General features: G+C 48.7%; 1 protein-coding gene across 3 annotated transcripts in view; it reads right to left on the bottom strand.

The window, feature by feature from the left end:
• Ccdc180 (coiled-coil domain containing 180) overlaps positions 1 to 16,040 on the bottom strand; it is a 68,606-nt gene that overhangs the window by 21,627 nt on the left and 30,939 nt on the right. For all 3 annotated transcript variants that reach the window (XM_017593913.3, NM_001427684.1, XM_063287055.1), the window contains 9 exons: positions 15,229 to 15,375; positions 11,492 to 11,636; positions 11,202 to 11,318; positions 7,151 to 7,249; positions 5,420 to 5,539; positions 3,813 to 3,985; positions 3,538 to 3,590; positions 3,369 to 3,447; positions 1,674 to 1,751 (listed from right to left, as the gene is read on the bottom strand). In XM_017593913.3, the coding sequence (XP_017449402.2) occupies positions 1,674 to 1,751; positions 3,369 to 3,447; positions 3,538 to 3,590; positions 3,813 to 3,985; positions 5,420 to 5,539; positions 7,151 to 7,249; positions 11,202 to 11,318; positions 11,492 to 11,636; positions 15,229 to 15,375 (1,011 nt within the window). The remainder of the gene's footprint in view (positions 1 to 1,673; positions 1,752 to 3,368; positions 3,448 to 3,537; positions 3,591 to 3,812; positions 3,986 to 5,419; positions 5,540 to 7,150; positions 7,250 to 11,201; positions 11,319 to 11,491; positions 11,637 to 15,228; positions 15,376 to 16,040) is intronic.

Genomic DNA, 16,040 nt, shown 5'->3' with positions numbered 1-16,040 from the left:
TCTCAGAGAGCGTGGGTTAGTTATAAGAATGGGGTCCTGGTAAAAAGACACGTTCAGTTCCTTCTTTCTTCTCCCTCTTTCTCGGCCCTCCTATGTTCCTCTAATTCCCAAGTGGAATAATGTATCCTTCCCTTTTTTTTAGAGACAGGGTCTTGCTATATAGCCTAGGCTAGCCCAAACCTGTGATTTTTATGTGTTAATTCCTGGGCTCTAGGATTATAGGCAAGAACCACTATATCCCTAGCTTGATGCTGGTAATTCTGCCCCGAACTTCACGATCTTCCCAACTGTAAGAAACAAATCTCTGATGTTCATATTGTGCAGCCTTAGATATTCCGTTATAGTAGCAAAGCAAGATTAAGACAGGACCAGGGGCAGTGTGACATCACCAAGGAAGTCAAATGCTACAAGTCCAACTGACAGAGTTACAAGGGGAAAAAAAATCAAGCAAATTCCTGATTGCCGTGTGTTGGGGTGCTGAAGGAAGGGAATGGTAAGAGGAGAGGTTTGCAGGGCATGGAATGGCTCCGTATCTTGACCCCTGGTGGGGATTCAAATGACATAGAGCTAGCTCGAACAGAGTCAGGGTTGCGGTGACACTACGTCCCATGCATAGGATGGGAGCACATCAAACTGCCAACCCGAGGTCTCTCCTAAGTCACCTGGTTAGACATCATTCCTCACAAGACTCTTCTGGGGTCAAAGGCCAACAAGAAGCTGTTTTTAAAGATCCCTCAGAGAGAGTGGGCTCCACTCTAGAGCTTGGTGTTCTCTGAGGGCCTCTGACTTCTTCAATCTGAGACTCTGCTTATTTGCTTGAGAAGACGCGCTACGAAGAAAACTGGATTTTGCTTTAGTCACTAAAGTACTGATAGAATAAAAGAGGAAGGCAGTAGAGGTGGTGATGTGTAAAACCAAACCAGACAACAAGATAAACAAGCAAAGCCCTCAAACCTCACAAGGGTCCTGGCACCATGACACGCTGAGCTTGGAAAATGTGAACGTTTTGGTGAAAATGTCTCTCAACAAGCACACGGATTAGGCTAAGACAGACTGACCCTGGTGTGTAAGCTTATCTTTCCTACTTCTCCACCGCCGTCAGAGACGGGAAGGCTTCTCACAGAGAGAAAGGGAGCTCATAGAAGAAAAAGGATTTCACAGAGGGAAAGGTTCCACAGACAGACAGAGTTCTCAGAGGGAAAGGGTTCTACAGTGTTGGAGAGTAGTTGTCATGCTTTGATTCAGTCAGGAATCCGCATGTCCAAACACTGGGCTAGGACACAGCGGGGAGGAGAAGGAGAAGTGGCAGGACGTGGATAGATGTAGGAGCTGCAAGTGATAAAGTCAACCAGCCATGTGAGATTTTTGGGTAAATGGCCACTGGCTACTTCCCCAGTTGGGCCTAGAGTGGTAGGCAGAGGATTAGAAGTGCATAGCCATGGAGACAGCATATTGAAAATAGGCTTGTGTGTGTGTGTGTGTGTGTGTGTGTGTGTGTGTGTGTGTGTGTGTGTTTCATTCATGGATCTAAAGATTCCCTTTGTAGGTGGCTGGAAGTGTGGCCCACCAGGAGTGTAAAGCGGTGTAACTAAAAGCTCACCACTACACCAGAGAGGGAAATGATCCCACAGTGGGAAAGGGTGCCACAGAGGGGAACAATGGCCACTACTTACTCAACCTGAGAAGAAGGCTTTTCCCCGAGCACCTGGAACTTTCTGTCGATTCTGATGTACTTGGAATGCCGCGTCATGCTGTGGGACAGAAGAAGGTTAGTACTTGTGTAAAATGTGGTGGGGGTTCTGTACCCATTGACCCCTGCCTGGGATGCCTTCGGGATGCTTTCCCCATCTTCAACTCCTCTGAAAATAACCGGAACTTCGGGTTTATTGCTAAGTCACAGCCAAGGTTAGGTGGAGGGCAAGAGGTAGGGGCAGTCAGGCCCAGAAGTTTGCAGCCTCCTGTTTCTGTTTGAAGACTAAAAGAAAGCCATCATAATCAGTAGATAAGCATATGATATGTCTAGGTAGATGTGAATTCATATACACAAGATCTGTGTGTATGTATATGTGTATGTGTATGTGTATATCCGGGAAATATCAGGACATATTTATATCCATATTTATATCTTTTTGGTTAGTCCAAATAGTTAAGCATTGACGTGCAATTAGATTGAGCTTGGGTCCCTCTTTTATCTGACAGCACTAGATTGTCATAGTGACATGGCTAGCTATTGCTCTGCGGTGACCCTCTGAGAGAGTAGACGTATAAAGAAGAGCTGACTGGGCCACCTGTTACAAAACAGAACTCTTGATTAACAACCTGGAGTGCTGTGCCCAGAGCATATGATACCTGCCTCGGACAAACAGCCTGAAGCCAGCCTGCTGCTGGCTGGACATGCAGACAGCCAGACTGTAGTCTCCTGATGGTCCAGGAATAAAAAGATGGGCTCCAAATGGCCAGAGCTTGGTTACTGAATGTTGGACAGCTTGCCTCATTTTTGTTGACACTTCAGATTTAGATCATGAATGATGATGCCCTGCTTTCATAGGCCGGCTTGCAGCTTGTGGTACCATAGGCCCTGATTGAGAACATGCAAGGCCTTCCCTGAGTTCCACCAGAGCCTTCCTACTCCCTACACATCCTCCAGTCTGCCCAAAGCACCCGAAAGCAGCTTACTCCCTGCTGTCACACACAGCTATGAACCAATGGCCTTTGTGCCTTTGATTTGGCCACTCTTCTTCCTCTTAGGGTTCAAGAGACCTTGTACTGGTTAAAGCAAAATGGGGTTCTCCTTTCATTTCTCCCAGCCAGGAATTCAGCTTTGTTCTCCAGGGCTTAGCAAAGAGCCAAAGTTGGCTCAGGCCTTTGACTTCCGCTGTTTGCTTTCCCTAAAATATGCCCGTTAGAGCTAGTGGCCAGAGACACTCATGTTTGAGGACTGCTCCGGAGTTTAGCAGGTGACCAAGGATCGGGACATCCTGTCCTGGTTCCTGTGTCTGTGAAGTTGCTTTAGGAAGCCTGCCTACTCCTGTGCTCGGTCCGTCTCCCTTTCTAAAGCTGTCCAGCCTGCTGGGAGACTGCAGGGTAGGGATCTACCTGCCATCCCAGTAACAGCCACCCAGAGACTTCTCCAGGTACCGACGTGTGGGAGCTGTGATCTGTCCCTGCGGATGAACTCAAGCCCAAATAAAGCCGCTGTTAGTAGTTCCCATCCCACCTCCATCCCACATGGTTCCTGAGCATGAGTGCGAGTTCAGGAGTCTGAGCAAAGGACAGGCCATCTGACCTCTGTCTGAAGACAAGTGGGCCCAGGGTGGGTCTCGGGTGGATCTTGAGAGGGGGAATTTAGAGTGACCTTGAATCCTTACCTCCCCGCTGAGGTAACACTGGAGCTGGCCAAGGCCTTCTTTAAAGTCTTATCTCCCCGGTACCGATGTCTCTTCAAGACTTTGGGTCAAGAACAGAGAAGGACGATGACAGGTCACAACTGCCACCAACTTCCCTGCCACCGCCTTCCCCACGGACCTGTGTTTCTACCTGTTTGGGAGCGTTCCTTGTCACAGGGGCATGTCGATTTTGCCTGAGAAATTCTGAAACCAGAGGAAAGGAAGTGAAATTTTCCATGGCGACCATGCTAACAAGAGCCCAGGCCAAGCCCAGGTAACAAACTTGGTCTCAGTACCATTCGTGTAAGTCTCACCAGGAGCTCAACAGTTTGGGTTCTAAGAAGGGAAGCCACTGGCCTGAGGTCACAGTGAATGAAGCCCCAGAGCCAGCTCCTGCTGGTTCAGGGCCACAGTGTAGGCACTCACTGAAGGATCCTTCTGACCACGTCTACAGCAGGGTCTTCAATCATGGGCCTCCCCATGCGGGTTGGCTGGGCGAAGGACTCGGGGGTGACAAGGCCCACCTTGGCTTCCTCCTCGAGGGCCTCTGAAGACATTTGGATCTCGCTCTCCATCTCAGCATCAGTCAGGATGGTGTCCTGCAGTCCAGAGGGAAAAGCTGATTAGGGGGACCACGTTGGAAGGACCGCTGCCATCTTGTCCAAGTGACGACTGGATGCAAGATGCCTGACTTTGTGGTAGGGTTTATTTTCTCTATGAAGTGGGCGTGCTCCGACTTCTCTCAGGACATCAGTTGGTCATTCAAGTCATGCACTCTCGCCTTTAGAAAGGGGTTTCCTAGTGCCTGCTCTGTATAAGGCTCTGTCTGAGGCCTGGGGACATGGGTACAGAGGCTGCCTAGGGTCCCTGATCTCTTGAAGCTTGCAGTCTAGGTAAGAAAGACAGATATTCAATGCACATGCACATGCACGGTCAGAAATAGGACCAGTCCTGTGAAGGAAAAGTTCCCATCTCCTGTGAGCATGAAGTATGACCTACAAGAGTCAGCCACAGATGTGTCCAACTGGTTGGTGTCTTGACCACATGGGATAAGGGAATGTGTGGAGACAAGGCTGCAAGTGACCAACTGCCTGTGAGAAAGGGTAGAAATGATGTCCACAGAGTGGTTAATCTGACTGCTGCATCATTTCTTCTGTCTCATCTCCAGTCAGTCCTTGGGGAGAGCATGGTCTGGATCCCTGGGGCCTCTATATTGCCATAGACAGTGGAAGAAGTGGCTGGGAGCTTACCTGGCTACACATGAGAGAATGCCTCCCCATGGAAAGAAGAGGAGCCGAAATGTGATAGTGAGAGCTGAGCCCAAGGCTAGCCTACTCATAAAGCAGTTGGTTCTTGAGTTCCCTGGGAGTGACAGATCCTTACGAGCAAAACCTGATGTGGGCATGGGGAAAGGGGTGGGCCATGCAGCCTCTGCCCCAGGCAGAGAGCCCAATAATCAGAGACCTTAGCTCATGGTCTGTGGACTCATGGGGGTACTCCATGGCCAGAAAGAGAATGAAGAGATATTGATGAAAGACCACAGGCTGCTTATGTGACTCGTCAAAGGGTTTGGATTTAACACTGAGGCAGGAGAATGACAAAGTTATTTGGGCCTTTGCTGTCGTTTGGGGAATGGGCGTCAAGCATGGGAAAAGACATAGTAAGTGGAGGGAAAGACACCAGGGTCCTGTGGCGATGGCGGACGGGACTGCTCATGGCAGATGGGAAGGCAGAGGCTGAGGTGGGCAGGCTTGACTGAGACCACGTGCGCTGGTGACTTGACAACCTTGGTAGAGGGGATCATGCCAAGGACATGAGGAACTCCCTAAAAGACAAGTGCAAGGAGCTGGCCTACAGGGACCTCAGCTCAGACCTGAAGCCACAGCACGACTACAATCCTTCCCTATCACCCCAGCAGGTTTGATGAAGCCTGGGAACCTCCTCTCCCCTTTTGCTGTACTCGTGTGGTCTCCTGGGAGCCCAGCCTATGTACAGCTTGTCAACCCTTTCCCGCATCCCTTTGTCTTCCTTACCGTAAAGACCTCCTGAGTGATGGACACCACGTCCAGGCTGCAGTTGAGGTACTTAATCCTCTGGCTCAGTTTTTCTTTCCAGGATCGGACAAAGGCAAGGAGATCATCTGTGGTCACGTTCTAATGGGAGCACAGAGGGAGGAAGCCTCAGGGACCAGGCAAAATCACCACAAGTGCAGGGATAAGTGGTTACTCATGAAGGACAACTCTTGGTTCTTTCAAGCTCCCTCTTATAGAAAATGGTCCAGGAGGTGGGGGGGGGTGGGCTGGCACAGGCTGTCTCTTTTGGTCAGATGTCCTGAGGTGGCAGATCCTTCATGGATGGGGAGTTCTGTTCCTGGTCTTATAGGTTCAGCTATAGGCTATTCTGTTTGGCCCCGTTTCCTCCTCTATAAGACGGGGATACGGAACGTTCCTCTGTATTTCCACTAGCTTCAAAAGTCTGTGTTTGGGATGTCTTTGATCCAGTTGGCAAGGGTGTGGAGAGCTGTGCAGGATGGCTGACAACCTGTCTCTGTCTCACAAGAATTCCCCTCAGGAACACCCTCAGGTACACACCCTCAGCCGCCTGGAGTATCCAAGACGTTATTACCATGGTCTCCTACTCATTACTCTACAGACTGAAAACAAGGCTTCTGGGTGAGTCTCCTGACATCCGCCCAACACAAAAAAACTGGTAGGGCTTGGAAGGAGTCTAAAATGTTGCTATTCAGACAGTTAGGGCTTGCCTAAAGAGCCTATTGAAGGTCCTGGCAGGACAGTTAGTTTGTCCCTTGAGTCCAGGAAAGGGGAGACAGGGAAGTGATGGATAAGACATAGAAACCTTTTGTCTGAATATCTGTTCTTCTGAGTGACAGCTCAATGGTTTGTAGGAGTCTATGTGAAGGCACACAATGTGACCCAGAGCATCTCTGTCCCCAGAGGGACATTTAATCTGCACATGACGCTCTGTGGGAACTTTTCTCAAAACCTGTGTGTCATACTGTACAAAAAAATTGCAAATGAAGATAAAATAACGGTCCTCTTGGTGCTCTTATCAATGGAGACAGAGCCCTGAGCCGCTGGCCTGGAGCGAAAGGGAGCAGGGAGCGCTTATCATGGTCTTGCAGGTCAGGTACCAGTTCTGGAGTCATTTAGGCGAGCTGCTCAGGGACTACGTTGAGACTAGGGCATATGTAGATTGGAGCAGAGACAGGCACTTGAGGCTGAAGAGCAAATACAGACCCACCCAGAGACTCTGCCGAATGGGGAGACAGAGACACTCAGGGACATGGTCCTGTGGAACTCTGCAGCAATTCTGACATTTCACAGATTAGAAATTTAAAAAAAAAAATAATCCGTTTCTGGGCTGTGATAAAAAAGAGCTCAGAGCCCCTACTTTTCTCATTCATCTGGGGCTCAGTTCTTAGACCAGATAGGAAGGAGGCCTTGTGAAACCGCAGGGGGACATAGGGTTCCCAAATCCAGTCTCAGGCCCCCATCTTCTCTGACCTCTGTATAGTTGCCTAAGGTGGGGGAGGGGAGATTAGCTGCTTTGTGATTGATGGCAGTGGGTTGGTTTCTTGTTGTTGTTGTTTTGTTTGTTTGTTTGTTTGTTTTTAATTTCTGCCTTCCATTGAGTAGCATAAAAGTTAACCAGTGAGACTCAGAGACATCCGACATCTCTGTGCTGGGGAAATCAGATGCGTGTCTGACACCACCCCTGCCACTCTTGATTGGGGACCCACTCACGTCCTTGTCTCCCCGGTGGCCCTGACACGTTTGTATCTTCTGTTGAAGCTGTTCCAGAGAAGAGTTTAACCCTTCCGCCTGGGAGTTGGACTTCGCCACCTAGAAAACCAGGGGTTTTGAGATTCCAATTTTAGAATATGTATTGAAAACAGGGAAATAGTCATCAGGATACATGAGAAATCGACTAAACACTGGGAGAAAAACAAAACAAAACAATGAGAGAGGAGTATGCAGCCTGATCAGAAAGCAGACCAACACAAGTTTAAAAGGTCGGTGTCAAATAGTATGGTTTAAATGGAACTGGCACCACAGAGTGCGGTTAAGGCGGTAAAGCCCGTCAGAAGGCATACAGAGCGTTGGGACGCCCACACTCTGACACAGAGTTCCATGCTTTAAGATACCCGAGGTCACAGGTAGTATCCCTGACAGGGGTGTTTCTCTAAGTCCTGGATAGGACAGTGATAAAAGAGGACTCCCAAAAGAGAGCTGACAGCCCAGCCGTGACAGGGAGGTTTCACAAAGGGAACTTATGAAGAACCTTTAAGGATGATGCAAGGGCCTGGAGAGATGACTCAGTGGGAAGAGTACTCGCCCTGCTGGCTGAAGGAAGTGAGTTCTAATCCTCTGTACTCACACGGAGAGCTAGCTGGGCACAGACACTCTGCTTATAACCTCAGACTGGGAGCTGTCTCCAGAGAGCTTGTGGCCAGCAAACAGTGAGCTGGCTCGGTGATGGACCCCAGCTCAGGGCTGTAAGTTGGAAAGCGACAGAGGAGGACACCAAATGCACTCTGGCCTCCATGCACGCGTGCACACGCAATCACATACGTGCATCACACGAACACTCCCACACACGAAATAAAGAATGAACCGTTTATCAAGGCACACGAGCCATAAAAGCCAGCTTGAAATTCTCACTGTAGCATCAATCGCAAGTCGGCATCTTAAACAGAACTGGTGAGTTTGGAGGAGTGGCAAGATGGCCCCGCTGGTAAAGAAAGTGCTTGCTAGGAAAGATGATTGTGCCATAGAGTCACAGACTGCTGCTTGCCTTTTTCCGTGTCACCAACAACACTGTCCCCAGTGCAAATGTGTTCTGCTTAAGACATTTGTTAGTGTGGATTCAAGCCCTGCAGGCATCGAGCAGATCGGAGAAGGAGTCTTTGCTGGCAGGAGAAACATGTTCCTTAAACAGGGGCAGGGTCACCATGGGCTCTGGGCTCTGGGCTCTGGGCTCTGCTCCCTACAACTGCATCTCTCCTACTCTTCTGGGGTGGCTGAAGCTTCCACTGGAGGTGTTAAAAGTACCCGATCATCTCCCCTCATTCACTCTGCATCAGGGCCCATGTCAAATGTAGCACACATTAGCCCAGTGGCTGGCCCCACGACTTATGAGTTGCTTGTATGGTTCCCAGTTCACGGATGGATACAGGAACAGCTGATTGTGAGCTTGAGACCTCAGTGAATCCCTCCCAGGAGACAGACAGGTCCTCCTCAGCTCGGCTGAACCCAGCCCAGAAGGTCCTTACACTCTGCTACTTGAATGTGTGCTGGTCTAGAGAGGTAGGAGTTAGCTCTCCCTGCAGTAAGCGACAGGAACCCATGACAGAAGCCGCAAGTCACAAGTCACGAAGGTTGCAGTGAGAACAGAGAGAGGCTGGGGTTAAAAGGCAGATGAAGGGCTTCAGTGGCTGGACCCGTAGCCCAGAGGAAGGTGAGTAAGAAGGTTTATGGATGTGTGTGAGACAACCAAGGGGGAAGATCAGAAGAGGAACAGGGCTCTGGGCCACTGAGTGCTGACTGCCTGACCCCTGTGATGTCCTTAGGGAACAGATAAGTCAATGGGGTCCTTCAATCTTTCCTGCTACACGAAGTTCATTGTGGCGGACTAAAGCATAATGGCTTCTAACAGGAACCCTCCACTGGGAGATCACTCACTCACCCAATAGACAAGGGACTCAGAAAGATGCAGCTACCCCTTGGTGGCTGTGGTAGAGTAAGCTCTGTCATGCTAGAGCGATGCTCTGGTCACGTAAGTGTGATGACAGAGAGAGCTCGGTACAATAGACAACAAGGCACCTTCAAGGTCTGAGGTAGCAATGCCAGTTAAGGGCCAGCATCTAGCTGACGAAATCATTAATGAACAAAGCCAGTCAGAGATGGGCAGAGGAGGAGGCTTCGACCACCCCTAAGAGCCCATGAACAGTGTGTGATTATCACTCTGGTTGGGCCCAGGAGACATGCGGAGAGTGGGCGTGGGCTCCATTTGCTCGACTTATGATAGCCCAGGTGATTATCCAATTGCAATAGACTACCCCTACCTCTTTCCAGTTCCTGACATTGCTCTCCAAAACCCTCCTAGACAACAGAAATACAGTATCTCTCCATTTCATAGAAACCCCTCCCACTTTCAGGAGTTCCTCTTACTTTTTCTCAATGTCTTACTTTTCTGTAGTAATTATTAACAAGGACTGCTTCATGTTGTATATGCCCATGAGTGTCTGAGCTGTTAACCGTCGTTGGTGTGGGATGATGAACTCGGAGCCTCTCTTGCAGCTCGATCCTCCATGCCATGAGTGCCCAGCATCTTAAGCTCTTTAGTTATGTACAACTGGGCTGGGAAAGTTTGTACTTAAACCCCTAGGTCACTAGGTGGTCAGTCCAGGCTCTTCATGTCTCGTGTATCCCAAGTCCCACCTATCCCATGGCCTCTCGATTCTGGAATCAGGATTTGTCCTGCAGACACCCCATGTAGGCCCATTCTGTCAGCCTTGACCTTAGCCTGCCTCACACTCACCACCAGTTTTGTGCAGCCAGCAGCCAGCAGCCAGTCACTCTCCTCATATATGCCCCTGAGCTCTTAGTCCTGTGGGACCCCTCTGTGACCCTCGCCATCTGACCAAAGCCCTGTAGCTGACTGCAGCTAATCCAACCTCAGCTCCTCACTGTCTCTCGTCACACACATTGTCACCTAGCATCTGGATTCTTTTCACCACCTCTCTAGGACACGTATTTCCTCATCTCCAGCTGACTTCTGTCTCAAGCTTTGGGGCACTTTGCTTTCTCAGCCTATGTCGTCCTTCCTCTCTAGTCCTTGTGTGCCACACACACCTGCCTTTTGGACACAGGTGTTCTGGCCAGCATTTCTTGTTCCACAAAGGCCTGGGTTCATAGTCTGGCTCTGCCACTTAGGAGTTGTGCATTCCTAAGTCATGGAATTCGTTAGCCTCAGTTCCCTCCACCCTCTGTTTGGGCCCAGGAGACATGCACAGAGAGTGGGGCATGGGCTCCATTTGCTTGACTTATGGTTGTGTGTGTGTGTGTGTGTGTGTGTGTGTGTGTGTGTGTGTGTGTGTGTGTGTGTGTGAGCGCGCGCAAGAGTATGCAGATAGTGGCCAGAGGTCAACATTATATGTTATCGTCAGGAGGGATGCACTTTTGTTTTAAATATTTTTATTAACTCTGGGAATTTTCCACAATGTATTCTCACCATACTCACCCCAACTCTTTGGCTCCTCTCAGATTTTCTCCACCTCCTTACCAACCCCAATTTCATATCCTCTTTTTCATTGTTATTTAATAACTCATCAGCTTCAGTTTGTGCTGTCCACACAGGGCCTCTCATTGACCTGAACGTGCCAGGAAGGCCAGCCTGACTCGTCAGCAAGCCCCGGGGATCTGCCTGTCTCTGACTCCCCAGCACTAGAATTGTTAGCATGCAAACCAAACTCAGCTTTTTTAGGCATGGATTCCAGGGACTGATCTCAGGTCAGGAGCTTTAAGGACTGAGCTATCTCCCCAGTCCCTGCCTCAATTTCTTTAATCTCTAAAATGGAGCTAAAAAGCCGTCCACTCAGGTCTTACATGGACAAATTGTGCTGATTAAAATAAGTGGGTGACTGTGGTGTGTAAATACTCAGTGGATGGGTGGAGCTGCTAAGAGTTTGTCTTCCAGACAGAAGTGTAAGAACTATGGTACAGCCACTGCCCTGCTGGACAGTTTCCATCCGTGTGCAGGTGTTCACTAGATGGGAGGGCAGACGTGTCCTACCTGACACTTGATATTCACTTGAAGATTGGTCATCAGCCTCTGGATTTTCTCTACGAAAATAAGGTCCGAAGATAGGTTATGGAATTTACTCTCGAATTTGTTGATGACATCATTGGCCTGTAAGGAAAGGTAAGGAGGAAACTAGGGGAAAGTTGATCCGAAACATTAGACCTTGGAAGAACGGGGGAGCCTAATTAGTGCTGGGACCCAGGTGTACCCTTTCTTCAGGAGTGACGGCCTCTGGCCGGTCATCTGGGAGGCTGTTTGCAGGGAGGACGGGGAGCCCCCACCTGGTCCAGGTACTCTGTCTCCATTTTTTCCATGTGGATCATGATCAAACTTTCGACGAACTCAATCCGGGTAGCCTCCTTCTCCAGTCGGTGGCACAGCGTCTCAACTTCTTCAGGGGAAAAGTTGCCGCCCTCTGAAAACAATCTGGAGGAGGTTGAGGAGAAGCAAAGACAACCAATCAAGCTGAACAGCCCAGCACACCCCAAGGTCCATGGCTTTACATCCTAGTGTGGGTGATGGTAAGGTAAATGCAGGCCGTGCACATGCAGGGGCAGTGGGACTGCCAGGTTGCTAGCATATCGGGTTGGGTGCCCTGACAGAATGGCTGAAATGAATATACAATGTTGCACAGACTCCAGAGGAGGAGCCTCAGCATGCAGCACCGTGGTAGCGTCCCTGTCCAGCATGCAGGAGGCTCTGGGTTCAATTCCCAACACCACTGAACGAATGAGAGAACGAATGGATAGATGGATAAATAAATGAACGAAAAAAAGTCTACATAAGGATGAGATATCTGCCCTCCCTAGATGAAGTGAAACCAGAGGATTCCTTGGGATGTGGGTGGTGCCAAAGCTGGCTTTGACCTGGAGACTTTGACTCTGAGCGTCTGTGACTGCACATCGGGAGAGCCATCATGGAGCTGGAGCCGGAGCGTGGCACTTTCAGTATGGGATTGAGTGAACACGAACCCTACCAGGTTCCAGGATACTGAGATCCCAGGGCAAAGAGGAAAGAAAGCTCTGTCTTCCCTGAGAATCTGTTTACCAGCCTAATATGTGTTCTCTGGAATGACACAACAAAACAAAACCTTTCATTGGTCCTGAGTAGGTGTGACCCAGAGTGGTCCAGTAAAAACAAAAGTGGACTCTCTGAGGGAATGCCACGTGAGTTCAGGCCTAAAGTGGACGTTCTCAATAAAAACTCACGGTGGGGGTGGGGAAATGACTTCTAGTGAAAAAGAAGTCACAGGGAAGTAAGACACCATAAATAAGAACTGAGGGATAACAAGGAGCAGAAGGAAGGAGGCGCTACAATTATCTGGCATAAGTTACAAAATTATCAAATGTGAGACATTTGAAGAAGTAAGAGGCCTCTGCTTCCTGGTGAGGGGAGCAGTGGGACCAGCCATTGCATGCTTCTTGGTCTGGTGTGACCCTTTGGAAGTCTGAGCCAACACATACCACATACTGTTGCTTCTGTCTGGTATTTTACCATAGCAACAGTAACTAACGTAGAAAGATAAAAGAAAGGGAAGAAAACAGGTGCAAGCCCTGTAGACACTGCCATGGAGAGTGCAAGCATGACTAGGGAGCATGGTCACGAACAGTGACCATGGAACTACCGGGCACCGGTGGACGCTGTCACACAGTGCGATGGTTAACATTCACTGAGAGCCTCGCAGGATCTGGAATCGCCAAGGGACATGGTACTGGGTGTGTCTGTGAGGGCTTTTCCAGAGATGTTTAACTGAATGGGGAAGACCCATCCTAACTGTAGACAGTACCATCTGGGGTCCTAAACTGAATAAAAAAGAAGAAAAACAAAACAAAAGAGGAAGCCATCTGAACACAGCATTCATCTATTTCTGTGTTCCGACTGTGAAGGCAAATGTAACCATCTTCCTCACACTCCTGCGCCCATGCTTTCTATGGGATGACGGATCTCACCCTTGGACCAGGAATGAGCCAAAGCAAATACTTCTTTCCTTAAGTGCTGTGACACCAGAATTGGCAAATTGATTAACACACAGTGGTAGGATTCTATTTCAGGACAACCCCACAATGTTTGCCCATAGAATATGGAAAAAAAAACCCACATTTTTTGAGAACTTATATTTTTAAATTTTATGATTATTTATGCTAAGTGAACAAAAGATTTTTCAAATGATCTTAACATTTTTCAATTTTTTTTTAAAAAATAAGCTTTTTGAAAAATAAAGGTACCAGACACAGAAAGATGGCTCAGCAGTTAAGAGCACTGGCTGGTCTTACAGAGGATCTGGGTTCAGTTCCCAGCACCCACGTGGTAGCTCACACTCTATAACTCCAGTTCTAGGGAAACCGATGCCCTCTTTGGCCTCCAAGGGCATCAGACATGCACATACATAATGCACACACATACACACAGCCAAACTCATACACAAAAAAACGGATCAAGTATAGCTTGTTACAATGTAAAAAGAACTAAAGTCAGTATTATATTTAGGCATGAATGAGTAAAGTCAATGGGAAAAAGAAAGAGAAAGACAGACCAATGAGCACACGGAATGACACCATCATTAGTTACTAGGGGGATGCGAACTAAAACTATACTCTGACACTGCCTCGCTTTCTCTGCAATTTAAGAAGAAATACAGGCTGGAGAGATGGCTCAGCGGTTAGAAGCACTGACTGCTCTTACAGAGGTCCTGAGTTCAATTCCCAGCAACCACATGGTGGCTCACAACCATCTGTAATGGGATCTGATGCCCTCTTCTGGTGTGTCTGAAGACAGCTACACTATACTCATATAAATCAATCAATCAATCAATCAATCAATCAATCAATCTTTAAGTGTTAGAAAGAATTCAGAGGAATCAGAACTTCCTTGTCTAGTGGGAATGTATATCTATAGAAAATAGATGAGTCCTCAAAAGGAAAAGGATGGGACCACCACAAGATGCTGCTGCTCTCCTCCTGGGAACAGGCCCACCAGACTTGAGAGCAGCACCCAGGCAGATACCAACAACGTCCCTTGTACCACTGTTGACAATCACCCAAAGGTGTGAACAACCACGGGCTCATCAGTAGGTGGGTGGAAAAACAAACTGTGGTGTGCAACACCACAGAAGAGAATGCCACTTAGCCTTAAAAGGGAAGACAGTGTCAATATGGGATGTCACACAGACGAACCAACAGCGGATGAAACACACCAGGGAGAGAAGGGCAAAGTTCAGGGTTGCCTTCATAGGTCATATCTGGAGTAGCTAACCTCTTTTTATTTATTCCTTGACAGTTTTATGCCTGTATATAATGAATTTTAGTCATATTCACCACACCCAAGACCTCTCTCTTCCCTCCTCACCCACTTTTTTCTCAATAAGCCTTGCTCCCATTGTCACAGCTTTTGCATGTATATGACCCAATGAGTTGAATTAGGTTTGCTTGCATGGATATGGGGGTTAGGGGGTCACTGGCTACCATTCTGAAGAAGGGGACATCCTTCCCCTAGAAACTGGTCCTTCATGGAAGAGGTCTCCCGAGTCCGTCTCCCTTCCAGGATGAACTGTCCAATGGGCCCAGTCTTGTGCAGGTCTCTTTCGGGCAACCATAGCTCAGTGAGCTCATGGGTGTGATGGTTATGACGCGTCTAGAAAGTGTCCTTTAGTAAGACACCTCCCTCTGCTCCAAAGCTTCTCTTCTTTCTGCCCCCATCTGTGATGTTTTCTGAGACTTGGAGGGGGTGGTTAAATATGATGCACTTAGGGTTGAGCATGGAACGGTCAGTTTGACAGAGACAGGAAGCAAAATGGCAATGACAGGGATAGGAAGGAGAATGAGGAGCAAATGACTGGGATGTGGAATTTGGTCTGTGATGGTAGAAAGATCCTAGTGCTGGTGCTGATGCTGATGGCACTTACCAAACAGCACATCTAAAATCATTATTTAAAAAAAAGCAGTTAAGAGAGGAACACGGCCGCCCCCCAAGAGTAAACAGCGGTGGCTCATAGAGGCATAAAATATACACTGCTTCCCACCTGCAGTGTTTGACAAAGTCAATGTTGGTGTAGCGGAGTTTGCCCAGACTCTCTTCTAGGTATTGCCGGAAGCTTCGCAGGGATACCTGGATGACGTCCACGTAGCTGAGCAGCTCCCGGTGTAGTGTATTGGTGAGATGAGCCAGCCTGGGGGAGAGGGGAGAGGTGAATGACCAGCCTGGGAAGCAAGAAAAGGCTGGGTGTGACCTGAGCCTGGTGGGGATCCTGGGCCCTGCCAGATACATCGCCCAACTCCTCTGGCCAAGAGAGCTAGAGAAATTAAAAGTCGGATGTGGGGGCACAAGCCTACAGTCCCGGCACTCATGGGGCTGAGCTAGAAGGATCACAAGTTCGAGGCCAGCCTATATGACAGTAAGCTCAAGGCCTACCTGGACAATTTAGTGAGACGCTTCCTCAAACTAAAAAGTAAAAAGGCATCGCCAGCAAATTAGTAAAGGAGTCCCAGCTCCACTGAGTCCTCAGAGCATCTGACTCCCCAGAAGTGTGGCACTTAACCCTGTGCTCTCCTGAAAAAAAAATGCCCTGACAGTTACTTCTCTATAACAAAGGCCCCCTGAGTCAGCTGTCCTTGTGATTGGCTTCTATAGACCTGCTATGGTCCTTCCATCACTCAAATGCAGCCCCTGTCTTATGTCTCCTTGCTGGAGCATCTTATTCTATCTGCCCTGCAGACAGCCCAAGTTTTAACAGGAGCCTCCGAGTTCATCAGCAATGCCCTCCTGCGGGAAGCCCTTCTAAATGTCCCAAGGAGAAGCTATCTTTCTCACCATGGGCATTTTGGGGCGCAGCAT

Source organism: Rattus norvegicus, chromosome 5, assembly GCF_036323735.1.
Source record: "Rattus norvegicus strain BN/NHsdMcwi chromosome 5, GRCr8, whole genome shotgun sequence".
Lineage (NCBI taxonomy): Eukaryota > Metazoa > Chordata > Mammalia > Rodentia > Muridae > Rattus > Rattus norvegicus.
Note: the sequence above shows the minus strand (reverse complement) of the source record. Positions and strands in the feature narration are given on the sequence as shown.